General features: G+C 39.0%; 3 protein-coding genes across 9 annotated transcripts in view; 2 read left to right on the forward strand and 1 right to left on the reverse strand.

Moving 5' to 3' along the window:
- Positions 1-12,215: 12,215 nt before the first annotated feature.
- On the reverse strand, positions 12,216-17,582 carry CFAP68 (cilia and flagella associated protein 68). 3 transcript variants are annotated; one of them, XM_019715293.2, is made up of 4 exons: positions 17,151-17,582; positions 15,234-15,464; positions 14,652-14,718; positions 12,216-14,403 (listed from the first exon to the last, which is right to left on the reverse strand). In XM_019715293.2, the coding sequence occupies exons 1-4, from the start codon at positions 17,190-17,192 to the stop codon at positions 14,228-14,230; spliced, it is 516 nt and encodes a 171-aa protein (XP_019570852.2). In that variant the 5' UTR covers positions 17,193-17,582; the 3' UTR covers positions 12,216-14,227. The 3 variants fall into 3 exon arrangements, with proteins under 3 accessions (XP_019570852.2, XP_019570851.2, XP_074191608.1); XM_019715292.2 differs by having other exon boundaries at positions 16,244-17,582; XM_074335507.1 differs by lacking the exon at positions 14,652-14,718.
- On the forward strand, positions 17,575-21,441 carry FDXACB1 (ferredoxin-fold anticodon binding domain containing 1). The gene is made up of 5 exons (XM_019715283.2): positions 17,575-17,778; positions 18,014-18,170; positions 19,024-19,227; positions 19,384-19,542; positions 19,909-21,441. The coding sequence occupies exons 1-5, from the start codon at positions 17,607-17,609 to the stop codon at positions 21,086-21,088; spliced, it is 1,872 nt and encodes a 623-aa protein (XP_019570842.2). The 5' UTR covers positions 17,575-17,606; the 3' UTR covers positions 21,089-21,441.
- Positions 20,124-27,551, forward strand: part of ALG9 (ALG9 alpha-1,2-mannosyltransferase) — a 98,549-nt gene continuing 91,121 nt past the window's right edge. Inside the window, exons 1-5 of one of the 5 annotated variants that reach the window (XM_019715285.2) lie at positions 20,124-20,204; positions 23,592-23,685; positions 23,908-24,041; positions 24,931-25,069; positions 25,908-26,042. In XM_019715285.2, the coding sequence (XP_019570844.2) occupies positions 23,632-23,685; positions 23,908-24,041; positions 24,931-25,069; positions 25,908-26,042 (462 nt within the window). In that variant the 5' untranslated portion in view covers positions 20,124-20,204; positions 23,592-23,631. The other 4 variants (XM_019715284.2, XM_019715286.2, XM_074335506.1 and 1 more) reach the window with 4 other exon arrangements.

The following is a 27,551-nucleotide window of genomic DNA, read 5'->3' on the forward strand; positions in this document are numbered from 1 at the left end:
GAGCAGCAGCTGAGACCCTGCAGGCCGCCCCGCGAGACACATATCTTGGTGAATCCCATAGTTCTATTTTATGTATCTTAACCACTCATTTTTTATATTATATATAAGTTCACACAGTTGTCAAAACCAGAAATCAAGGAGTTATTTGACCTATTTTGAAAACCAAAAAAGACAACAATAAAATCAACAAAAAGAAAAAATGAAGGAATAACTTCATTTGAAAAGAATAATAAATATTAAACAAAGAGAAGCAGACATATTAAAAAAACATATGAATATGAAAAAGAACCATTTATATATATTAGAAATTAGCTGATGTTATAAATGCTATAAGGGACAAAGCTTCATATTTACAAACTGAAAGATAGCTGAGGAATTCACTCAGAATGAGGCAAGTTGTGGAAAAAAGGTATTAAAAAATCAGAACAGTTAAGATACATGGTACAAAGAATGAGAGACTCCAATATGCCTCCAAATAGGTGGTTTAGAAGAATTATTGGAAAAAAATGGTAAAGCATTATTTGAACAGATTTTCCACAATTGAAGTCAAAACTGAGTCCTCAGATACTGGGCAGGATAAACAATACCAACTATGAACCTAAAAAATATCACTGTGGAAATTCAAAATAAAGGGAAAATCTTAAAAGATATGAAGACAAAAAGATATAGTGACTATAAATGCATTACAAATAGATCGACAGCAGACTTCGCAGCGTCAGTAAAGATCAAAAGAATATGGAGTAATGACTTCAAAGTGCTGGTTGGGTAGGACTAGCTGCTAACCCATGGTTCTAGTTCTCACTCAGAATAAAATGTTCCAGGAATGTCAAGGATGTCAATGTTGGAAAAATCTCTCTATATAACTTATTATCTTAATAGAGTAAAAGAAAATAAATCTTATGATTATCTTAAATTATGTATGGTTCAGGCCCCATATTTATAGGGGGGAAAATTCCTGTCTGTTAACAAACCAGGAATACATGGGAGTTTCCTTAACTTGGTAAACGTGATATAGCAACACCAAAAACCAATCATTGTATTTACCAAAGAAAATTTGGATATACTGCTTTTACAATTCTGAGCAAGACAAAGGTGCTCACTATCACTCCTAATATTTAACTTGGCATGAAAGGTTCTGGCTGATGCCATAATAAAAGAAAAATAATAAGAGATGTAATAATTAGAAGAGAAGAGATGAAACTATCATTATCTGTAAATTATATAATCATCAGCCAACATAACCCCAACAGACTCAACAGACAAACTATTGGAACCAATAACAGAGTTCGACAAGTTTGTAGGATACAATCCTATAGAATACTATTCTGGTTATCTATTCCTGCATATCAAACTACCCCCAAATTTAGTAGCTTAAAACAGTAATCATTTTACTAGACCTTACTATTTTGTAGCACAGGGCTCAGCTGGGCAATACTTCAGCTCCTCGTGGCATTGACTGGGGTCACTTGGTGGTATTCAGCTGGTAGGTAGTCTGATCTTTAGGCTTTAAGATGACATGACTCTCATTCCTTAGCCTGGTGACGATGAGTGGAAGTCAGGGCTGAGCTGGGCCCCTCTCCCTCTCTTTAGAGAGTCAGGGCCTCTCTGTTGGGTTTCTCTGTCAGGTAGCTGGACTTCTTATACGGTGGCTCGGGGCTCCAAGGAGTGTTCCACAAGACAGGAAGTGGGAGCTGCCAGTTTCTTAAGGCCTGGGCCTGGGAATTTGCACAGTGTGACTTTTGCCATATTCTTTTGGTCAAAGCAGTTCCAGAACCTACAACTATAGATTCTACATTTAAAAGGAAGGGGCATAGACTTCCACCTGTTGATGAGAGAAGTGTCAAGGAATTTGTGGCCATCTTGAGTTCTCCCCAGGAGTTGACAGAAAGGGAGAAGATATACGCACTCTCTAAAATTTACAAGGAATTAATAGATGGAACATACAAAGAACTCCTGCAAATCAAGAAAAGGACAGCTATTCCAATTAAAAAAATGAACAAAGACTATACATAAGAAATTTATAGAAGTGAAAACCAAAAAGCCAAAATGCTTACAAAGAAATGCTGAAAATCATTAGCAGTTAGTGAAATGCAAATCAAAATAACAATAAAGTGTCATTTTAAAACAGGCTTTCTCAATATTGCATTACTAACATTTTAAGCCAGATAATTCCTTGTTGGGGGTTTTTCTGTGCATTGTAGGATGGTTAGCAGCATCCCTGGCGTTTACCCACTGGATCCAGTAGACACACCAGTTATAACAATAAAAAATGTCTATAGACATTGCCAATTGTATCCTGAGGGACAAAATTGCTCCTGGTTGACAACCACCACTTTACACATCTATCAGCTTGGCAAAAAATAGAAAGCTGGATAATGCTAAGTGCTGGCAGAGATATGGCAACATAGGAAACCCCAGGCATTGGTGGTGGGCACAGCCATTCTTGAGAGCAACAGTCAATTTAAACATACGCATACCTCATGACTCAGCAATTCAGCAAAAGGGTAATTTACACAGGTCTATAAAGGGACATATATAAGAATATTCTCTGTAGCCTTGTTTGACAGTGGGGAGTTAGAGGCAAATTACAATGTGGTGGCAGAACACTTCACCTAACAACAGCAAAATACACATTTTTTTCAGTACACATGGGACATTCCATGGAGAGAGAGAGGTCATACATCAGGCCACAAAACAAATCTTAACATGTTTTAAAAGATTGAAATCATTCAAAGTATCTCTTCAGATCACCATGAAATGAAACTAAAAATAACAGAAGGAAAAATAGAAATTCACAAATTAAACAACCACCCTTAAACAATCATTGGATTTAAGGAAAAATAATCACAACAGAAATTAGAAAATATCTTGAGACAAATAAAAAAAGAAAACTGTGGGGGCAGAGCCAGGAGTGCAGTTTCCAGGCTCTCGGCCTCACGTGGAAAGGTGCTGGCTCAGGTAGTAAATGGCCATCAACTGTGATTGGATGGCCATCAGCTGTGGCTAGTTGGCCGTTACGTGTAACCAGTGAGCCATTGGCCACTAATATAACTACCGTGGCTACGCTAGCAGCAAATAGGGACTAGCAAGAAGATGGTGGCTGAGCTAGCAAGAGCGGATTGCAGTTAACATGGCGGATTGCAGTAGCAAGTGGGGTTGGTTGGTTGGCAGAAAAGCGGATGGCAGGTTGCAGGTGGATAGTGTGGTTCCTGCTTCCTGTATCTCCAATCCAGCAAGAGTGTGGTGGTATGACTTCTCTATCTATGGTTCCATGGGTGTTTCTTTTTGGCCTCACCATATCCTGCATTCTTATGTGGGGAGCGGGACCAGAGACCCCGCATGACATCCCGCATGACACAAACACAACATACTAAAACTCATGGGATGCAATAAAAGCAATACTAAGAGGGAAACTTATAGCTGTAAACACATACATTTAAAAAGAAAGCTCTCCAATTAATAACCTAATTTTATCTTGAAGAATACAAAAAAGATGAGCAAACCTAACCCAAAGCTAACAGAAGGAAGGAAATAAAGATTTGAGCAGAAATAAATAAAATAGAAACTAGAAAAATAATAGAAAAAAAATCAATGAAACCAAAAGTTCGTTCTTTGAAGAGATCAACAATGTTGACAAACCTCTAACTAGACTAAGAAAAAGGAGAGAAAAATCAAATTACGAAAATTAGAAAATTACTACAGATTTTACAGAAGTAACAAGGATGATAAGATAGAGGCATGATCAATGTGCTGTACAACTGAAGCTGAAGTAGAATATTGTATGTCAACTGTAAGAAAAAATGTATATATATGGTCACGGGAGGTGGAGTATAGCATAAGGAAGATAGTCAGTGGTATTGTTACAATTTTATAAGATGTCAGAAGGGTAGTAGTTTGGGGGAGGTGGTTATCACTTTGTGAGGGGTATAAAGGTCTAACTAGTATGTTGCTTTGTATACCTGAAACTAATAAAAAATAAAAATAAATAAAAAGGATTATGAGAATGCTATGAAAAACTATATGCCAGCAAATTGGAAAACACAGATCAAATGAATAAATCCCTAGAAACACACAATCTACCAAAATTTAATCATGAAGAAATAGAAAATATGAATAGACTTACCACTAAAGGAGACTAGGTAAGTAATCAAAACATGCTAACTAAGAAAAGCCCTGGACCACATGGCTTCATTGATGAAGTCTACCAAATATTTAATTAAGGATTAACACAAATCCTTGTGAAACTCTTCCAAAAATATTGAGGAGGGGACACCTTTTTTAAAAAAATTTTATTGGGGAATATTGGGGAACAGTATGTTTTTCCAGGACCCATCAGCTCGAAGTCAAGTTGTTGGGTTTTGTTTTTTTTTCCCTTCTTCTGCCTCTGCCCCCACTCTGGTTCAAGCTGTTGTTTCTCAGTCTAGTTGTGTAGGTAGGACACAGCTCACTGGCCCATGCTGGTGATATAATGAGCTTTGTACTCCCCCTGGCTGAGGCAGTCGGTTGTCAGTCGTTGGTTGGTGGTTGGCTGCTCACAGCAGATCACAGCAGCTCTCGCCCACTGCTGGCCACTCATGATGGCTGCAGACCACTCACGCTGGCCACCGTCCACTCATGGCAGCACACAGTAGCCCATGCCCACCGAGGAGGGAACACTTTCTAACTCATTTTATGAGGCCAGCATTACCCTGACACAAAGCCAGACAAAGACATTACAAGAAAACTACTGACCAATACCCCTTAAGAATACTGATGCAAAAATCCCCAACAAAATACTAACAAACTGAATTCAGCAGCATAGTAAGAGGTACACACCATGACTGTGGGGACAGTTTCCGGGTTCTTGGCCTCACGTGGAAAGGTGCTGGCTCGGGTAGTAGATGGCCATCAGCTGTGACTTGTTGGCCATCAGCTGTAACCAGTTAGCCAATTAGCCACTGATATAACTGCAGTAACTGGGTTGGTTGTTTGGTTGGCAGGCAGAAAAGCGGACGGCAGGTTGCAGATTGTGTGGTCCTACTTTATGTGTCTCACCCGGCCACCAGTGAAATGGGGGTGCAGAAAGACCCCTTGTTGGGGTACTGGTGGATGTTTGCTCCCTGTGTTTCCAACCCATCCGCCAGCAAGAATATAGGTAAGACTCCCCTATCTTTGGCTCCGTTGGTGTTCCTTTTTGGCCTCACCATATCCTGTGTTCTTATGTGGGGAGTGGGGCCAGAGACCCCACATGGCACCCTGTGTGACAATGACCAAGGGAGATTTATTCCTGGAATGCAAAGTTGATTCAACATATAAAAAAATCAATATAATACACCACATTATCAGAGTGAAGAAAAAAAACATAATCTAAATTAATACAAAAGGACCATTTAAGAGAATTCAATACCCTTTCATGATAAAAATGCTCAACTAGGAATAGCAGGAAATTACCTAAACATAATAAAGACCATATATGAAAATCCCGCAGCTAACATCATACTTAACAGTGTAAATTGCAAGTCTTTCCTCTAAGATCAGGATCAATACAAAAATGTCCCCTTTCATCACTTCTATTCAATATATTATTGGAAGTTCTAACCAGAAATTTAGGCAAGAAAAACATCCAAATTTGAAAGGAAGAAGTAAAACTTTCTACATCTTATTTACATGTAGAAAACCCTAAAGAGTCACACACAAAAACTTGTTAGAACTAAGAAACAATTTCAGCAAAGTTGCAGAGTATAAAACCAACACATAAAAATCAGTTGCATTTCCAAGTGGAAATGAGAAAAAAAAACTGGAGTAGCAATACTTATATCAGACAAAATAAACTTTAAAATGAAGAATATAATAAAAGACAAAGAAGGGCAATACATAATAATAAAGGGATCGAACTAACAAGAGGACATAACTGTAGTAAACATCAATGCACCCAACATAGGAGCACCAAAATATATGAAACAGATATTGACTGACTTAAAGACAGAGATCAACAGTAACACTATCATAGTAGGGGAATTTAACACACCACTGACAGTAAGAGACAGATCCCCCGACAGAAAATCAATACGGAAATAGCCTCCTTAAATGACACATTAGACCAGTTGGATTTAATTGATATTTTTAGAGCACTTCACCCCAAAGCTGCAGAATATACTCTTCTCAAGTGCACATGGAATATTTTCCAAGATAGACCACATGTTAGGTCACAAAATGAGTCTCAATAAATTTAAGAAAATTGAAATCATATCAAGCATCTTTCCTGATCACCGTGCTATAAAATTAGAAATCAATTACAAGAAAAAAACTGGAAAACACACAAGTACATGAAGGCTGAATAACATGTTACTAAATAATGAATGGGTCAACAATGAAATCAAGGAAGAAATCAAAAGATACCTCGAGACAAAGGAAAATGAAAACACCACAACCCCAAATCTATGGAATGCAGCAAAACCAGTTCTAAGAGGGAAATTCACAGCAATGCAGGCCTAACTAAAGAAACAAGAAAAATCTCAAATCAACAGTCTATCCTTACAACTAAGGGAACTGGAAAAAGAACAGCAAAATAAGCCCAAAGAGAGTACAAGGAAGGAAATAATAAAGATCAGAGTGGAAACAACTAAAATTGAGACTGAAAAAACAATACAAAAGATTAATGAAACCAAGAGCTGGTTTTTCAAAAAGATAATCAAAATCGACTCATCAAAAAAAAAAGAGAGTGGACCCAAATTAATAAAATCAGAAATGAAAGAGAAGTGACAACAGACACCATAGAAACACAAAAAATTTTAAGAAAATACTACAAGCAACTATACGCCAACAAATAAGACAATCTGGAAGAAATGGATATTTCCCTAGAAGCATACAACCTTCCAAAGCTAACTCAAGAAGAAATGGAAAATCTGAATAGACTGATTACTACCAGTGAAAATGAATCTGTAATCACCAAGCTCTTAACAAACAAAAGCCCTGGACCAGACGGCTTTACAGGTAAATTTTACCAAAGAGTCAAAAAAGAATTATCATCTGTTCTCCTCAAACTATTCCAAAAAATCCAGAAGGAGGGAAGGATCTCAAACACTTTTTATGAGGCCACTATTACCCTGACCCAAAAATCAGACAAAGACATTACAAAAAAAAGAAAACTATAGGTCGATATCCCTAATGAACATAGATGCAAATATCCTCAACAAAATATTAGTGAACAGAATTCAGCAATACATTAAAAAGATCATACACCATGATCAAGTGGGATTCATCCCTGGTATGCAAGGGTGGTTCAACATCCGCAAATCAATTAATGTGACACAACACATTAACAAAATGAAAAATAAAAATCACATGATCGGGACGGCCCGGTGGCTCAGGCGGTTAGAGCTCCGTGCTCCTAACTCCGAAGGCTGCCAATTCGATTCCCACATGGGCCAGTGGGCTCTTAACCACAAGGTTGCCAGCTCGATTCCTTGAGTCCCGCAAAGGATGGTGGGCAGCGCCCCCTGCAACTAAGATTGAACACGGCTCCTTGAGCAGAGCTGCCGTTGAGCTCCCAGATGGCTCAGTTGGTTGGAGCACATCCTCTCAACCACAAGGTTGCTGGTTTCCACTCCCGCAAGGGATGGTGGGCTGTGCCCCCTGCAACTAGCAACGGCAACTGGACCTGGAGCTGAGCTGCGCCCTCCACAACTAAGACTAAAAGGAAAACAACTTGAAGCTGAACGGCACCCTCCACAGCTAAGATTGAAAGGATAACAACTTGACTTGGAGAAAAAAGTCCTGGAAGTACACACTGTTCCCCCAATAAAGTCCTGTTCCCCTTCCCCAATAAAATCTTTAAAAAAAAAAAGAATCACATGATCATATCAATAGATGCAGAAAAAGCATTTGACAAAATCCAGCAGCCATTTATGATAAAAATTCTTAGCAAAGTGGGAATAGAGGGATCATATTTCAACATAATAAAGGCCATATACAAATAAACCTACAGCTAATATCATACTCAATAGGGAAAACCTAAAACCATTTCCCTTAAGATCAGGAACAAGACAAGGCTGCCCACTTTCTCCACTACTATTCAACATAGTTCTGGAAGTTCTAGCCACAGCAATCAGACAAGAAAAAGAAATAAAAGGCATCCAAATTGGAAAGGAGAAAGTAAAATTGCCATTATATGCAGATGACATGATACTATATATAGAGAACCCCAAAGACTCCACCAAAAAACTATTAGAATTGATAAATGAACTTAGAAAAGTAGCAGGATGCAAAATTAATATTCAGAAATCAGTTGCATTTGTATACACCAATAATAAACAATCAGAAGGATAAATTAAGAAAACACTCCCATTTACAATTGCTTCACAAACTATAGTTAGGAATAAATTTAACCAAAGAAGTAAAAGACCTGTACTCAGGAAATAATAAGACACTGAAGAGAGAAATTAAAGAAGATACAAATAAATGGAAACACATACCATGCTCATGGATAGGAAGAATTAATATAGTTAAAATGGCCATACTGCCTAAGGCAATATACAGATTCAACGCAATTCCTGTCAAACTACCAATGACATTTTTCAAAGAAATAGAACATATAATCCTAAAATTTATATGAAACTATAGAAGACCCCAAATAGCCATGGGAATCTTGAGAAATAAGGACAAAGTTGGAGGTATCACGATACCTGACATCAAATCATTCTACAAGGCTACAGTAATCAAAACAACATGGTACTGGCATAAAAACAGACACATAGATCAATGGAACAGAATAGAGAGCACAGAAATAAATCCATACCTATGTGGTCATTTAATGTACAACAATGGAAGCAAGAATTTATACTGGGGTAAAGACAGTCTGTTCAATAAATGGTGCTGGGAAATCTGAAAAACATGAAGCTGGACAACCTCCTTACACCACATACAAGAATAAATTATTAAATGGATTAAAGACTTAAATGTAAGATCTGAAACCATAAAACTCCTAGAAGAAAATATAGGAAGTAAATTTGCAGACATCACCCTTAGTAATATTTTTACTGATATAGCCCCTTGGGCAAGGGAAGTAAGAGAAAAAAAAAACTAAAAAGTTTTTTCACAGCAAAGGAAACCATCAATAAAATGGGAAGGCTTCCTACTGAATGGGAGAAGATATTTGTCAATGATACATCTGATGAGGGGTTAGTATCCAAAATTTATAAAAAACTCATTCAATTCAACACCCAGAAAACAAACAACCCAATTAAAAAATGGGCAGAGGACATGAAGAGACATTTTTCTAAAGAAGACATATAGATGGCCAATAGACATATGAAAAAATGCTCAACCTCACTAGTCATTAGAGAAATGCAAATAAAAACCACAATGAGATACCACCTCACTCTGGTCAGAATGGCTATCATCAATAAATCAACAAACAAGAAGTGCTGGTAAGGATGTGGAGAAAAGGGAACCCTTGTGCACTGTTGGTGAGATTGCAGATTGATGTAGCCACTATGGAAATCAGTATGGAGGTACCTCAAAAAACTGGAAATGGAACTACCTTATGACCCAGCAATTCCACTCTTAGGTATATAGCCAGAGAAATCCAAAACACTAATTCGAAAAAATATATGCACCCCTATGCTTATTGCAGCGCTATTCACAATAGCCTAGACATGGAAATATCTGAAATGCCCATCGGTAGACAACTGGATGAAGAACCCATGGTATATTTATACAATGGAGTATTACTCAGCTATAAAGAAGAATAAAATCTTACCATTTGCCATGATATGGATGGACCTAGAGAACATTAAGCCAAGTGAAATAAGTCAGACAGAGAAAGACAAATACCATACGATCTCACTTATATATGGAATCTGAAGAATATAATAAATGAGCTAACTAATCAGAAACAGTCTCAGAGATATAGCAAAAAAACTGAAGATTGCTAGGTGGGAAGGAGGTGGGAATGAGGAAGAAAGTGAAGGGATTAGAAAGCACAAATTAGTAACCACAAGATTGCCACGGGGATCAGAAAGACAGCATGGGGAATATAATCAATAATGCATCCGATGGGTACGTGTCTTATTAGGGAGACTGCTTCATGGACGGTGTAGATGCCTGACCACTGCAGTATACACCTGAAGCTGAAGCTGAATAATACTGAATGTCAACTATAATTTAATATACATATATATGGTCATAGGATGTGGAATACAGCATAGGGAATAGAGTCATTGGAATTGTAACAGGTATATATGATATCAGAGGGGCAGTAAGTAGATTGGGGGAGGAAGGTTATCACTATGTCAAGGGTGTAAATGTATAACTATTACATTGTTTTGTACACCTGAAACTAATAAAAAAAATCAATGGTATTTCTATATACTACCAATGAATAATCTAAAAAGAAAAACTAAGAAAACAATTCAATTTACAATAACATCAAGAAGAATAAAATACTTAGGAATAAACTTAACTAATGAGGAAAAGACTTGTATACTGAAAACTATGAAACATTGTTAAAAGAAATGAAAGATGACACAAATAGAAAGATATCCATGTTTATAGACTGGAAGACATATTATTATTAAGATATCAATACTAGCTAAAGTGGTCTATAGATTCAATGCAATGTCTATCAAAATCCCAATGATTTTGTTTTGTTTTGTTTTTCAGAAATAGAAAAATCTATCCTATTTGGATATGGAATCTCAAAGGACCCCAAATAGCCAAAACGTTCTTGAAAAAGAACAACAAAGTTGGAAGACTCAGACTTTGTGGTTTCAAAACTTATAACAAAACTATAGTAATCCATACAGTGTGGTCCTGGCATAAATTCAGACATATAGACCAATGGAATAGAACACACAGCCCAGAAATAAACTCTCCCATATATGGTCAAATGATGTTTGACAAAGGCACAAAGACCATTCAATGGGAAAAAGACAGTCTTTTCAACAAAATGGTGCTGGGAAAAGAATGAAGTTGACCCTTACCTGACACAATATACAAGTACCTTATACATTATGCAATGTACAAAAATGAACCCCAAAAGGATCAAAGAACTAAATCATAAGAACTAAAACTATAAAACTCTTAGAAGAAAACATAGGGGCAAAGCTTCATGATATTGAATTTGGCAATGATTTCTTAGATCTGACTCCCAAAGTTTAGGCAACAAAAGAAAACATAGATAAATTGGACATCATCAAAATTGAAAACTATTATGCATCAAAGGACACTATCAAGAGCGTGAAAGGACAAACACACAGAATGGGAGAAAATATTTACAAATCATATATCTGAATAGGGATTAACATCCAGAATATATTAAGATAAATAAAGAATCCTGACAACTCAACAACAAAAAAGCAAACAACCCAATTCAAAAAATGGGCAAAGGACTTGAATAAACATTTCTCCAAATACATTCCACAAATAGTCAATATGTACATGAAAAGATGCTCAAGATCACTATTCATCAAGGAAACGCAAATCAAAACCATAATGAGGGCCGGTGGGGTGGCTCGGGCAGTTGGAGCTCTGTGCTCCTAGCTCCGAGGGCTGCCGGTTTGATTCCCACATGGGCCACAGGTTGCTAGTTCAATTCCTGGAGTCCCACAAGGGATGGTGGGCAGCGCCCCCTGCAACTAAGATTGAACACGGCACCTTGAGCTGAGCTGTTGCTGAGTTCCCAGATGGCTCAGTTGGTTGGAGCGCGTCTTCTCAACCACAAGGTTGCCAGTTCGACTCCTGCAATGGATGGTGGGCTGCGCCTCCTGCAACTAGCAAGGGCAACTGGACCTGGAGCTGAACTGCGCCCTCCACAACTAAGACTAAAAGGACAACTTGAAGCTGAACGGCAGTCTCCACAACTAAGATTGAAAGGACAACAACCAGGACTTGGAAAAAAATCCTGGAGGTGTACACTGTTCCCCAATAAAGTCCCGTTCTCCTTCCCCAATAAAATCTTAAAAAAAACCAAAAAACAAGAAACCACAATGAGATACCATTTTACACCCACTAGGATGGCTATTATAAAACACAAACAAAAACAAAACAGAAAATAAGTCTTGGTAAACGTGGAGAAATTGGAATCCTTGTGCAACTGCAACTGGTGGGAATGTAAAAAAGTACAGCCACTGTGGAAAACAGTGTGGTATTTCCCAACTGTTAAAGAGAATTACCATATGACCCAGCAATTCCACTTCTGGGTATATACCCCAAATAATTGAAAGCAGGAACTCGAATATTTTACACCAATGTTCATAGCAGCATTTTATTCACAATAGCCAAAAGGTGAAAACAACCAAGTGTCCATCAGCAAATGAATAGAGAAGCAAAATATGGCATATACATAGAATGGAATATTATTCAGTCTTAAAAATGACACATGCTATAACATAGATGAACCTTTAAAATATACTAAGTGAAATAAACCAGACACAAAAAGACAAACATTATATGATTCCACTTATATGAGGTACCTAGAATGGGCAAATTCATAGAAACAGAAAATAGAATAGAGGTTCCAGGGGGTGGGAGGAGAGGGGAATGAGGAGTTATTGCTTAATTGGAACAGAGTTTCAGTTTGTGATGATGAAAAAGTTCTGGAGATGGACAGTGGTGAGGATTGTACAACAATGTGAGTGTACTTCATGCCACTGAATTGTATACATAAAACTAGTTAAAATGATAAATTTTATGTTATGTATATTTTATCACAAAAAAATTGTGCTGGATACATAGGGAATAGAATAAGATATATAACACATAAACATAAAATATGCGCCTCTAAAATAGTATTCATATTGCAAGAACACACACCAATGAATTATTAAAATTAATAAGAACTCAAATTCTAAAACTGATCTAACAATACAATGCAATTTCTATCAACATCCAAACAGTATCTTTCTGTGGAAACTGACAAGGTGATCCTAAAATTTATATGGAACTGCAAAGGGTCAAAAACAAGGTGAAAGGATCTGATCCATTAGATTTTAAGGCTTGTAAAATTATTGTAATTAAGATAGTGAGATAATTAAGGCATTATAGTAAGATAGGATAAGGAATGACAATTAGGCCAATGGAATACAATAGACAATGCAGAAACAAAACTAAGAGTACACAGACAGTTGATTGAAGAGCAGTGGAGAAAGTATATCTTTTCAATAACTGACGCTGGGATAAACATATAGACAAAAATGAAACTGAGTCACTACCCAACATCATAGTCAACATAAATTCCATATCTATAACATAAAATAATAAAGGCTTGGGAGGTAATATATACTATATTGTCATCTTAAACAGGAGACAAAAAAAAAGGAAAATACTGATGTTTTGCCATTTTAAAATTAAGACTGTTGTCTCCGTGTTCACTAATCCTAAATAAATCACAACCTTTTCTCAATCCCTATCAGTCCCCCACTTTGAAAGACCCATCTTAAACTTAAACCAACTGAGCCGTTATCCCGAATTTCTGAAAATACCTTACCCTAACATTCCCCTTTTGAATCATTATCAAGACTGTCAAGTTGATGTTCCTCGCTACAGGTTTAATAACTCACACTTGTTTAATCAACAGGTTTCTGTGGTGATCTTTGTGGGGAGTCAAAAATTGACAGTCTTATCTTTTTGAAACATAAATGGAGTCTTAATAGAAGAAATGATGTAATTTCTGTGACCTGCCCCAAAATTAATTTTTAAAAAATAGAGAAAGTAGATAGGGGAGATAAAATTGGTCATAACTTTTTGAAGATGGGAGGTCTTTATAATATTCTGTCTACTTTTGTATGTTTTAAATTTTCTATAATAATCAAAAAAGTTATTTTTCTTTTCCTAGTCCTTAAGAGGGAAGTTTATTAAGATCACAATAAAGTTACACTATATCACCATGACTACCAGGCTCACGCCCAGAAATCATCTAGCCAAACGTAACCTAAGTCATACTGGATTTTGTAGTTCTGCTACTAATGGAAGGCAGGGAAGAGCAGAGTGGCTGCAGATTTTAGAAACAATTCTTTTTAATGCTCTCCTATAACACCCCTAATGTAGAACAAAGAGTAGATGTAATCAACTTAAATTTTACATTTAAATCTTGGTTAAAACCAAAAAAAGGGGGGGATGGAGAACATTTTCTGTGCTTTATTTATTCAGAGAGTGAAGCTGTGCTACAGTCTGCTAAATTCTTGGTTCTGCTTAGAATTTGATCCCTCCAACATTCTACTCTGAAAAAAATGAAGCTTCTTATTCTTTCTTAGAATCCTGGACCCTGAAATTGGCAGTGATTTTGATTACACACACATACACAGTGATGCCCAACTTGAGGTTTTGAATAGCTACTCATATAAGTTGACTTTTCTGTGCATTTGTATCGATGAGGATCCAGCTCGGGTTGATGTCCTGGAAACCAGTGAGGCTCTCGTTTATATCCTGAGGGAGGAGAAAAGAGAAGCAAAGACAAGTGGAATCAGTCAATAGCAAGGACTCTTAGTAGCCAATCTCACTGTTGTTTCTGAGGGAATAGAGAGTGACTCCTGTCAAAACTGAGAAAACAGAAATCGTCCACTCATTCATTCACTTATTCACTCAATCAGTTTACTTTTATTTAAGTTCCTTCTACGTTCTAGGCCTGAGTTGGGTCCTAAGAACATAAAAATCAGAAAGAACTGTCCACCTACTATGGGTTGAAAGTGGCATTTTGTTGTTGAAGCTTGTACCATATGTTGTTTCAAAGTAGTGTCCAAACTGGAAAGAAAAAGTAATAGGTTAAAAATATAGGAGTCTATAACCAATATTGGGAAATAAAAGACACGGCGACATGAATTCTAACAGGCTCTATCATATTTTAGGTTGACTAGAGTTCTATATGTCCTACTAACTTCCATAACCTTTGTATGTTTGTTTGTTTGTGTAGGAGAGATATAAGGGCAAGACACAAATAAATGACAAGTCTAGGTAGATAAGGACCAGGGGAAAGGCTAGCCTGAGTCAGAAGACATTATATGTTTTCTGTAGATGAATAAAGTTTAAACAGAAGCAAGAGAAAGAGTACTACCCACCCTTTTATTACCTTACAATAATTAATATTCAATTTGAGAGTAAAGGGGGATAGGCATTCTAGTTAAGGAATGCTGCCCACACCCAACTACTTCACTGAACAGAAGCTTGAAAGAACTCAGCATTGGAAGTTATCAGATTCCTGCCTCTCAAATGACCACTGGTATTTCTTTTGTTAACAGAAGGAAACAAAGTTGGATTACCTGGGAAGGCAAGGGTTTGGGCTGCACAATATTCCTTAGGTCATATCTTTCCTGGTTCCAGTTGCCCATAAGGGTACGGTTTGAATAGGCGTTCTCATTAGTGGTGCATCTCCATCCATACTGGAAAAACTTGGACATATCATTCCAATCTGTCCACACTTCAGCATGGCCATCTGCATTAATGAGGCTGCCATAGTGTGGGTTTGCAAGGAAACAGGTGAGGAACTGTCTCTGGGAAAAGGTGAGAATAAAAAAGCTTGTTGCACAAACCAGACAGCAGAAGAGGCATCCCTTTCTCATTCTTGGCCAAGCATATTATGAGCACATCTTACTATGGATCTAGGCTTTCCCGCCAATTTAATTGTTGTAGTTCTGTTTCTTTTTCTCCAGGTCCATGAGTCCTTTCACCTATCCTCTCACTCAGCAGTAGTGGATTACTATATAGATTAAATACTACCCCTCAAAAAGGGAGGGAACTTTAGTACACCCAATATTATATGGAGAACTAGCTAAATGTTCAGCTAATTTAGAGATGTGGGAATTTAAGGATTAAGAGTATTGCTATAGTCAAAGAGAATAGGGAGAAGTGAGAGTTGGAAAACTAGATAACACAGTAAGTGATCACTAAATAATAGTTTCCTTCCTTCTAGGCCCAGTTCGAATGCCATTTATTCTATATGCCTTCTCTCGTTAACGTCTCATTTGTCTTACACAGAACTTATGTTCATATCTTTCTGTATTTACAACTTTCTACCATGTGTTAAGAATTCTGGAAGTATGTGTTGAATCCCCTATGCTGAATTGTACATCCTTATGGACAGGATGTGTTTTATTCATTATCACACCCTCTCCTTCTGCCTGCCCTCCCAATCAGCAGTGCTTTGCACATACCAGATGACCAATGTCTGAATTTCAATTTTTTGATAGAAATCAAAAGCCTAACCATTTATTATTATTATTTTTTGTCCAAAAATTAAGTCTGGCCCCTTGGCTTAGGAGGAAGACAATACCTTCCCTGAAGAAGAGTAATTTGATGCTGAGTAGCTTCTGTTTGAAGATTCTGTAGGAGAGTAACAGAAAACCTTACTCTTCTGGTCCATGTTCTTTAAAAGAAGAGATGTCACCAAACCTGGCTCTCCCAGTTCTCCAAGCAAAGAAATAATGTGGATCAACCAGATCACCATGAATAGACGGCCATGATTTGGGAGTCATCACCCATCCACCTTTCCACAGGTAGGGACAAAGTCAATACTGTAAGTTTAAAGGCAACTGTCCTCACATCACGTGCCTTTGTGAAGCTAGATGCATGTAGTGATGTCAACAAACAGCATGATGATTAAAGAGTAGCTGGTCCCACAAAGTCCAGCAGGCCTAGTGCTCAGACTGTAGACCAAGGTGACACTGTCCTGGGACTGTAAGGACAGACATCAGTATCCACTCAGTTGTCCACTCCTGGAACCTGGGGCTTATATTCGACTCTGATTTCTGTTTTAACCCCTTACATCCATCCAAATCACTAGGTCTTGTTTATTTCTGAATCAGTCCACTACTCTCCATCTGTACTGCCAAGATCCAGTTCAGATCACTATCAGCCCTAGTCTCTATTACTGCAGGAGCCTCCTATCTGCTCTTGCCATCAGCCTCGTTCTTCTCCAATCCTTCTTCAGAAGAGAGCTGGACTTTTGAAAATCTGTGTCATCTTCCTGTTCAAAATCTTTTGAAATTACTCCACTCATAGCAGGGCATCCCACTATATCTGAATTGCCTCTTTTGTTGTGTAGCCTTCACCAGACTACAAGCTCAGTGAAATCATAGACCCCATTTTGCTCATCCATATACCTATCTAACCACCCTCACAGTGACACATTACAGGCACTCGTATTCCTTGAATAAATAAAAGGCAGAAGATAGAGGCACCTGGAGCAATTCCGAGCTGCTGAGACAATGGGCAGCAGCCATTTCGGATGAGATGAAGGCTGTTATAAAATCCTCTGTGACACGAACATGAAGAACACAGCTTAACCTCTGTTTGGCCTCAGCCCTGCCCCGCTTCCTTCACTTAGGACTCGCCTCACTTGTGACCTCATGCAGGTGTAACGAAGTCGCTCAAGGCAGTCCTCGAGCTAAAAGGCATTTATTTTGACATTCCCGAGTGAGCGGGGGACTGAGAGGGCCGCGTGGTCGGCGTCTCGCTTTTGCACGCATGGTTATTTCCCTCCCGGGAAGTCGCAGTACTCCTTTGTCAAGGCAACCAGGAGCTGCGGGCGCGTCATTAACAAGCGACGGATGAAGAGTGGGTGGCAAGAGACCCGCGAAAGAGGTGAGGTAATAAATGAGCGCCTCCGAGGACGCGAGCGGGAGCAAGTTGAGGCCATGGCCCCTCGGCGCCTCCTGTTGGTTGGGGAGGGGAATTTCTCCTTCGCCGCCGCTCTGAGCGAGACCCTTGATCCGAGCACTAGTCTAACCGCCACCTGCCTCCAGCATCCGACCGACTTAGCCCGGGACCCGGTGGCCCGGGAGAACCTGCAGCGCCTGCACGAGCGAGGTAGTGAGGCCACCCCTTCCGCGAAGCCCCGCCCAGCTTCCTGCGTGGCCCAAAGTGGAAAGGGTGGGCACCTGGGGATTCAGGCAACGTGGGGATTGCTCTTGAACGTCCCGCGGTCATTTAGTGAAAGCCGGCTCTGTGCCTAAACCTGGGTTGTTTCGCACGGTTCAGGTTAGGGAGAGGTTTTCTCTGGTTCCAGGTCTTAAGACATCCTCCTGCCTATATTTCGTGCCAGGTACCAAGATACGTTTTGGTGTGGACTGCACCCAGCTGGCAGATGCCTTTGAACTGCACGACAGGGAGTTCGATCGAATTTATTTTAACTTTCCGCACTGTGGACGCAAAGCTGGAGTAGCTAGGAACAGGGAACTGCTTGCCAAGTTTTTCCAGAGGTGAGGAAAGGCGAGCACTCACAAAATGTTTAAGGTGTACATTACATAGTTACTGCACTCAAACATTATAGCATGGGAGATTAGGCATACGTGTGTGTAAGTTACTAGGATAGGTTTAGAGAGAATACCGTATAAAGCTCCAAAGGAACCCACAATCTAGTTGGAAAGTCAGACGTGTAAGGGGAGGAACACCTTTTGATAATGCAAAATACTGGTAGCCAGTATAGTTTAATAGCTAAGACTATGGATTTAGGAGCCAAACTGCCTGAATTCAAATCCACACCTACCACTTAATAGCTGTTTGATTTTAGGTATTAATCCTTTTTTCATCATCTTAAACAGGATATTAACAGTGACTACCTCATAAAATTGTGAACTTAAAACAGTGCTTAACACTATTATACGAAAACGTGATACAATTGGAGGTCTCTTTGGATCATAGTTGTTAAACTTTTTACAGAGGCAGTATTTTAAGTTAGTATTTTTACTATAGAATTTTAATAGGCAGGAGAGGAGTGAAAAGAACATCTTTCTCCAAGGGGAAGAACAGCTTGATCAGTGAATCATGTATAGGAACTTGGCAGATATTGATATACCGGTAGATGAACAATGCAAATACCAAGTTGGGTTACAACCTGGTCAGCCACTAGTATCAGTTATAAGTTGAACATTGAATTTATATTCTTATTTACTTCCAGCTACTTTCTTTGCATGTTTGAAGTCCAATAGACCTTTGCAAATGGCTATGATGAATTTTAATTATTTCACAGCCAAACCATGTATATACAGCTAACTCCTGTGCTAATTTCTACTTGTTTCTGATAAATGGCTGGTGTCCCCCTCCCCTCATTAGCTGTGCAGAGGTTCTTGCAGAGGAAGGAGAAGTCCATGTGGCATTGTGTAGAGGACAAGGTGGGACTCCTGCTGATAATCCCAGAAGAGAATGGCACAACAGTTGGCAAGTGGTTGCCATGGCAGCTCTGGGGGGATTCATTTTAAGTGATGTGCATCCCTTCAGCTGTGAGGCTGTGCCAGGGTACAAGTGCACTGGATATAGGTAAGTAATAACAGAAGTCTAAGCCTTTTCATCTCTCTCACTAATAATAAAAATATTTCATAGGCAAACTTTTCCTTTGCCAATTTTCTGACTCAGTTTCTAGAAACACTTGTTTTCTTTAATGACAGACTTCATACTTGGTATTTATTTTGCCAGGAGTCAAGATAAGTCCTTTCACATAGAAGGTGCTGTGAACCATATCTTCACCCAGAGCTTACCCTTTGAAGGTTTGCAACCAAGAGTCTTCAGGATCAAACTGGGTGGCCAGTGGTTTTCCTTTCCAGAACCAGAAGCACTTGCAGGAAAATTGAACAGGTAACTGTTATTTTACCAGAAATCACTCTGTCTCTAGCTGTGTCCCGATTGGCTTGATGGCAAGAATATATTGAACGAATGCTACATATACTGTTTATGATGTTAGTGCTGTGAATACTTGTCAATCTGGCCTCCATAACCCTCTTTAGAATTAAAAATTGTTATATTTTCTGGTATATTGTAGGCATGATGGCTGTCAGAATTCTGAAACACATGATTTCTCTGTTTATGGTGGATGATTTCTTATCTCCTTTCAGGATCAACTTACGGATAATTCTTTTTTATTCAGCTATTTGTACTTTTAATTCTAGCTAATTATAATTACTTATTATTTTAAGTTAAAAATGTCATTTTGTGTTTAAACAGGGGTTTCCTAGAAGCATCTTCATGTCATCCTATCAAAACCATAAATGAGAAACTGATTGCTGAATTGGGCAAAGCTTTCCCTCTAAAACGGCTGACGTGCTCCTTCCCTTTGTTGCCACAGGGAGGCACCAGTGTTCTCACTTCCTGGAACTGTGATCTATCAGCAGCCTTTTGGGTTAATCTCCTTGAGGATAACTCAAATTCTGAGCCCCTAACTGGTGGGACAACACAAGACATGGAGAACTTTTTAGAGTCATTTTCTGAACTTAGCCTTCCCAAGAGCCCTGGAAGAGATGGTAAGGAAGAAGCTCATGAAGGAATCTATGGTCAAGCCAAGGTCTGCCTCAGACCTTCTCTCCTAGTTCATGTTCAGGCTATCATTCAAGCACCAGACTTCCTCCCAGGTTCTCTGCACATCCTCAGTGGACCTGTCTTTCGGAAGTGCCTCATCTTGCCTTTTACAATGCCAGCATTTCATGAGACTTTATTTATCCTTGGATTTAATCAAAATCTGAAGGATGGCTGTCTTCAGTCACTACTGGATCATTTGAAGGGCATTCTAGATAGCTTTCTGACTCAGACATTTCCGGAGGGCTCTAAACGGAGCAGTTCAGTGGAATTTGTCTTTCAACCAAATGGGAAAGATTATATGATTAATGTGAAGTGTCATAATTTTGGCCCAGATTTTGCCAAGGATCTGATTATTGGATCTGTCACCACACCTGCTACAAGCATTCTACACAAAGACCAGAGTTTTGTGTTTGTGTCTATAAACTTGGACCTATTAGCCATGCTTGTCTGGGGTATCTCTGACTGGAGGATGTTGTGGACCTTTGATAAACGTTTCCTGAATAATTTTATTCCTGGGAAAATAGAACCCTTTAAAAGCTATTCCCTATGTCCTCCATGCTTTGTGCATGATATTAGTTTTTGGTTAGATGAGAAAAAAGGATTTGATGAACTAGAGTTTCATACTGTGGCCCGAGCAGTGTCCCAGGACACTGTCATAGCCATACAATTCCTCAGTCGTTTTCAGCATCCCAAGACTGAACAGGTCAGTCTCTGCTATAGATTGACCTACCAGACCTGTGACAAGGCCCTTACCCAGCAGCAGGTAACATCAATGCAGTCCCAGTTTAGGAAAGAGATTCAACAACGACTACATGTGACACCTCGGTAGTTTAGTAAATTCATTTCTACAGTGTGATCCTCATGGGTGTGGGATGAAAAAGACCAATTTGTAACTGGTAGTCCTTTCTGGACTGTTTTTTCTTTTTTTTAAAAAATATTTTATCTTGTGACTATACCCACTGTTGATTATAAGGATACCTGTGACTCGGTCACTTAAACTTATAGACTATAATGTGATTAGTGATCTTTGGAGTTGTGCAGTATTTTGATCCTGAGTAATGGCTAGGAAAACAAACAAACAAATAAAACAACATCTTGTACTTTAGATGCTTTATTGCCAAAGAGACAATAGAACTTGAGTGCTCATCGTATATATATTAAAATACATCTTCCACATTGTCATTTTCTCTTCCCTTTATAGTATCATTTCAGTAAATGAATTTATAAGAGTTGTTTTTAGAGTCAGACAGACCAACATTTATTAGCTTGGGTAAGTTGCAAGTGCTCCATAATAGTATTGGTATCATCATGATTTTTATTCTGTGGTTGACGACGGTTAAAGTCATGGAAATAATAAATGTCAGATTTAGAGTTCATACTTGCTTCTGTCTGACTCTACATACAGCCCATGTTCTTTCTGCCACTTCGTTACTGTACTCCTTCTCTAGTCTTTTTTCACAGTAATCTCTCAACTGTGATTCACTCGAAAGTTTGCCTGCCTAGATTCTGGGTCCTTCTGTTGTAAGCATCTCTAAGAGACACTGTGGGCTTGGCTCAGCCCAGGACTGAAGAATGGGGTACTCTAATGTGGATTCATGTATGTTCCTGTTAATAGTTAGGCTCCATTGATTGGAATTGTAAAGTTGTGAAGGAAATAACTGTCTCATTTTTTCTTGTATTTGGAGAAAAGCACATCGGAAGGCAAGAATGGAAGCAAAGAAACAAATTAGAAGGTTATTATGATATTGCAAACAAGAGATAATGGTGGCCTGGACCAGGGTGTAAGAAGTTGTTAGATTGGACATGCTGATGAATTAAATATACGTACATGGGTGGAGGGTGTGGAGTTAGAGAAATAGAGGAATCAAGAAGGATCCCTAGGTTTTTTGACCTGAGCACCTGGAAGACTAGAGTGTCATTAATGAATGGGAAAACTGGCATAGGAGTAAGTTTGGGGAATGAAGAATCAAGGGATCTCTTATGGACACATGTATTGCTTAGCTCTCTACATAGACTATAAACTAATTAAGGGCATATAATGTGATTTACAGCTTTCTTTTATCCTCAATAGTGCCTGGTACATTGATGAGGTTACATTTGAGCTAGATCTTAAAGGCAGGGATTTCAAAGGAGGATTGTTAGGCAAGGAAGGGCGTGCATTCCAAGTAGAGGGCATATGAGCAGAGGTATAGATAAGGGAGCATTTGGGGCACTTTTCAAGCTAGTTGGAATGTAAAATGTGTATAGGAAGGTAGTGGGAGATAAGATTAGAAAAGCAGGTGGGGCTGGAGTTAGTTCATGAAAGACTGAATGCAAAAATAAGTTTGTACTTTATTTGGCAAGCAATAAGAAAAATGTGAGTTTTGATTAAGAAAGTGACACGAGTCGTGCTTTTGAGAATTAACTGGACAGTGCTGCACAGGATGAATTTGAGATAGGAGATCCCTGTAAGGATGCTGTTGTAGTCCTAGGTAGAGGCAAAGAGGGGCTGGTGTTAGAGTGAAATGAAAAGGAGATGGATGTATGAGATATAGCTAGGCTGGGATGTCCAAACTTGGTAACTAATAATTGCACATGGAAATTGAGCAATATCATCAATCACCATTTTCAATACTTGGAAATTTTTAGTATGAAATCAACCTGAGACCCTGTCAAGTTTAGCATTCCCTCTATAAACTTGTTTTAATTACTGGTACAGAGCACCACAGGGTAGGAAGAGCTCTGTGATTGGGGGAGTGGGCACAGTGTCAGGAACTGGTGAATGAACCTTGGGAGTCACAGGCACGATATCATCTAGATGCCTGTATACTTATAAAAATGCCCATATGAAATCAAGAGCTTTCTCTTGATCTCTTTGTTGGAAGAGCATGGGCTTTGTAGTAAGTTCTGGTTTGGATTACGGCTCCTCGGTTGGGTTGGACCTGGGTTAGTATATGGCTCCACCATTTCCTAACTATGCAACCTTGGGCCTCAGTTTCCTTCTTGATAAAACAAGGTTGTTATGAGAATACAATTTAAAAAGGATAAAAACTGTAAAATGCTTACCATTATGCTGTAGTAGCAATGGCAGTCACCGGTGTCTGGTTGAATTTGCTGCACAAAATTTCTTCAGTTTTTCATTTTCCTTATTCTATATTCTGCCATTTGGGCTGTGTCTCTGAAGCAGTTAATTACAGGCTGTCCCTCCCACTCTTACTAAAATACAGAGAGGGCAACTTGTCAGTGACCTTTTAAGGACTTACCCTTTGATAGGCAGCTGTGCTATGATTTTTAACTGAATATTTACGCGTACTCACCTTGCAGTTGTTTAATTACTTTGTGATTTCTTTTAGATAGAGGAGCTGAAGGACGGTTTTTTTGTAGCAGTGAAGAATGCTGAAAAGTGAAGGAAGAGAGAGTTGGAGGGAGGAATGCCCAGCATTACAAGTATGTGGAAGGAGCAACTATGACGGTAAAAGTAAAGTCTCAGGTTCGATTTTTTTTCTACTCAGGGATTTGCCCCAATTGGTCCCATAACGCTGTAATTTGGTCTTGTCTGCGCATGTCAAGGTCTTTTGTCCCTCGGCGGACACCGTTTGCCAGCCAAAGCTATGTCTCCACGCTCGCCGCATTCGTAAGGTGCCGAATTCTACCCTTTTTCCCACGCAGGCCATGGCGGGCCGAGGGGCTCGGCAGCGCCTGAAGGGAAGCGGAGGCAGCGCCGGGGACACGGCCTCTGCCGCGGACAAACTGCGGGAGCTGCTGTGCAGCCGGGAAGCGGGCGGCGCGGAGCCCCGCACAGAGTAGGTGTGCGGTCGCGGTGGGGGCGTGGCCGGGCTGGTGGCGCCGCGAGAGGCTGACCCCGGGAGGGTCGCGCCGGCGCCGCGCTGGGCTTCGCTGGGGCGGGCCTTCTCGCCGGGAGGGCCGGGTTGCCTCTGCACCCACGTCCTTCCGCTCTTCCTGGGCGGGTCAGCGTTCGGTCTTCACCCCGTCATAGACACCCCACCTCTGGTCCCATGTTTTCTGTAAAGAAACCTGGGGTGCGGGTCTGTGAAGCTCCTGTCCCTGGTCCAGCCAGAGTGGGCTGGCGTCCTGGTGTTTGAGTTGGCAGAGCCTCTGGGAGAAATTGGCAGGAGCACACAGTTTACCGTTTTCGGCTGCCTCTCACTGCTTCCTTCATTCTCCCAAAAGTCCCGACTCTTGACTCTAATTTATGGGTCCCCCAATCTCTAGGACCAGCAGTCATTTCTCTCCTCAAGCCCGGGAAGGTTAGGACTGCTTTAAAGCAGCTGTCAACGTATGGAATTGGAAGAGGTTACGAACCTTGCACATATTAGGCCTCTATACATTGGAACAGATGGGGAAATGAATAAAACTATGGGAACTAATGACCTTGTCAAGAGAAGAAAGAGAGAATGAGAGCTTTGTGGTCTTCAAGTGAGTGATTAGCTGGCATGGGATAAATGGAGCGTCGTAGATGCAAAGAATTAAAGTGTATGAATTACTTTACACGTGAAAAACAGGAAGTGGAAGGGATGATTAAAGTTGATCTAAGAACTATTAATGACTCACCTTTATAGGTGAATACTTGAGTACTTTGCTGTCTCTTGCCATTCTTTTCCTTTCTGTTTAGTTTTAGTCCTTCTAGTAAGCAGGTCCTTCCTGACATACTTTTTTTTTGTTTCTGAGCAGGTTCTCTGCGAACAAAGCAGGACAAGTCTGGGCACCTGAAGGATCTACTGCTTTTAAGTGTCTGCTCTCAGCGAGGTTATGTGCTGCTCTCCTGAGCAACATCTCTGACTGTGATGAAACATTCAACTACTGGGAACCAGTAGGTGATTTCTTTCTTTCTTTGTTTTGTGTTCTTGATTTCATTGCTTGGGACCTTGTTACCAATCAAGATGCAAACACTATACACAAGAGTGACTACTAGCAAAAGAACTTTATTTTCACTTTAGTGTTCTAAGCTGATGGTTTGCCTACTATTGAAGGCTATAGGGAATTTGGCTGTTTTACAAAAAGATATAATTTGTAATTTCCTTAAAAATTATTTTTAATCAAAATAATACTTTGAGATAGTTTTTAAAGTTAACCACTACTACAAAACTTTAAGGAAAAACAATAGCTCCTTGTTTCACTTATGTTCAAATACCAGTCCCCAGAGGCAACCACTTTCTTTCAACTTTTTTCCGTTATTTCTTCTGATGTTTACTAAAACTGTGTTACTAAATAGTATGCTTATACTTCTATTTCTTGATATATAGATTTATAAGCCTGTTGACTTCCTATTATAGAAAATTCAGAGGTCAAATTTTCTGATCACATCAAAAAAATAAAGAATGTTTAGTGTAGGCAGTTTAAGGAAAACATAAAATTTAGAGTTTCTCTGTTTTGGCTAATGAGTATTTAAAAAAATAAATAGAAGATAAAATTCAAATTTTTAATGTTGATCAAATAACGGTCTTGTAGAATTAATTTATAATGTCCTAATATTTTTCATTATTGGGTCATTTTAATTCTTACCCATTAGTTGAAAATCTTGTTGAGAGTTTCCACATTTTTGTGTATCTTCGCTCATTAATATTTTTGCCTAGAAACTTCATCTGCATCCTTTTAACAAGGATTTTTTTGCCAATATAACCCAGAATCCATCTGTTTTGTACTTTCAGACACATTACCTCATCTATGGGAAGGGGTTTCAGACTTGGGAATATTCCCCAGTTTATGCCATTCGCTCCTATGCTTACCTGTTACTTCATGCCTGGCCAGCTGCATTTCATGCAAGAATTCTACAAACTAATAAGGTAAGTGCAGGCCAACCTGGAAGCAATCACAACTGATCAAGAGGTGAGTCTCTGGGATAGTTTTGAGAAAAGGACAAAACAGATCGGTGGTAAGAGGGAACTTTTTTTGAAGAAGAATCACTCATTCATTGTTCAACAAATACTAATTGAGCATCTTTTATTTGGTAAACACTGTGTTAACTCCTGTGGATGTAACGTTGACCAAATCCCTGCCCTAGTAGAATTTATAGTTTAATGGGGAAGATGAACATTGAGCAAGTAATTATAAATGCAGTGAGTCTTATGAAGGAAGACTATAGTGTACAGTGGGATAGGATATTAGGAGAGGATATTAGGATATTAGGAGAAGATAATTTGAACAGTGTTGAAGGATAATTAGGAGTTAACTGAGACCTAATCTGATTAATACTTTTCAGAAATTTGACTATGCTGTGTCTTGGCATGGATTTCTTTGGGTTTGTCCTATTTGGAATTTATTTAGCTTCTTGAATCTTTAGGCTTATGTCTTTTGCCAAATTTGGGAAGTTCTTAGCTGTTATTTTTTTGAGTACTTTTTCAGCCCTGCCCCTTTTCTCCTTTACTGGGACTCTAATTATATGAATATTAGGTATTTTATTTTAGTTCCACAAGTCCCTGAGGCTTTATTTTCCCTAGTCTCTTTTCTCTGTGTTGTTCAGATTGAGTGATTTCTAATCTTCCATCTTCCAGTTCATTGATTCTTCCCTCTGTCCCCTCCATTCTACTGTTGACCCTATTCATTGAGCTTTTATTTTGGTTAATATATTTTTCAGTTGTAAAATTTACCTTTCATTTTTTTTATGTCTTCTATTTCTTTACTGAAACTTTTTATTTTTTTTATTTGTTTCAAGCATATTCTTAATTGTTCATTGAAGCATTTTTATAATGGCTCCTTTAAAACTTTGTCAGATAATTGTAACATCGCTCTCTCTCTCTCTTTGTTTTTGTTGTTGTTGTTTTGTTTTTGTTTTTTTGATATCTATTGATTGACTTTTTTCATTCAATTTGAGATCTTCCTGGTTGACAAGTAATTTTCAGTTGAAACTTGGGATATTTTGGGTATTACATTATGAGACTCTGGATCTTACTCATGGGTCCAGCATGCTTTCTCTGCAGTATACTGCTATTCTGGCTCTCATTGAAGCCTTCTGTTTTAGCTGCCTTCTGTTGATACCACTCCAGCAAGAGAGAGGAGGGAGTTCTCCACCTTGTTACTGCAAGTTGGGATAGAAGTCCAAGTTCCCCACTAGGCTTCCACCGATACCACCCCAGTGGGTAGGGTAAAGGTACCTCATTATAATAGTGCAATACATAATGGCACTTCGGTTAAGGACAGATGCAACACATTACTCACGTGTTTGTGGTGATGCTGGTGTAAACAAACCTATTGCACTTCGAGTTGTGTGAAAATGTAGCTCATACAAGTACGTAATACTTGATAATGATATAAAAGACTATGTTAATAGTTTATGTATTTTCTATACTGTACTT

Source organism: Rhinolophus sinicus, linkage group LG06 (assembly GCF_036562045.2).
Source record: "Rhinolophus sinicus isolate RSC01 linkage group LG06, ASM3656204v1, whole genome shotgun sequence".
In the NCBI taxonomy this organism is placed as follows: domain Eukaryota; kingdom Metazoa; phylum Chordata; class Mammalia; order Chiroptera; family Rhinolophidae; genus Rhinolophus; species Rhinolophus sinicus.

Bases quoted from the DNA above. Each gene is read 5' to 3' on its own strand.
- FDXACB1 (XM_019715283.2), top strand. From the start codon at position 17,607: ATGGCCCCTCGGCGCCTCCTGTTGGTTGGGGAGGGGAATTTCTCCTTC. The intron at 17,779-18,013 runs GTAGTGAGGCCA...ATTTCGTGCCAG, and splicing joins GCAGCGCCTGCACGAGCGAG to GTACCAAGATACGTTTTGGT. The intron at 19,228-19,383 runs GTAAGTAATAAC...TTATTTTGCCAG, and splicing joins TACAAGTGCACTGGATATAG to GAGTCAAGATAAGTCCTTTC.
- CFAP68 (XM_019715292.2), bottom strand. From the start codon at position 16,417: ATGGTGATCTGGTTGATCCACATTATTTCTTTGCTTGGAGAACTGGGA. The intron at 15,465-16,243 runs GTATTGTCTTCC...ACCTTTTCCCAG, and splicing joins ATTACTCTTCTTCAGGGAAG to AGACAGTTCCTCACCTGTTT. The intron at 14,404-14,651 runs GTAGGTGGACAG...CTCCTCCCTCAG, and splicing joins AATGCCACTTTCAACCCATA to GATATAAACGAGAGCCTCAC.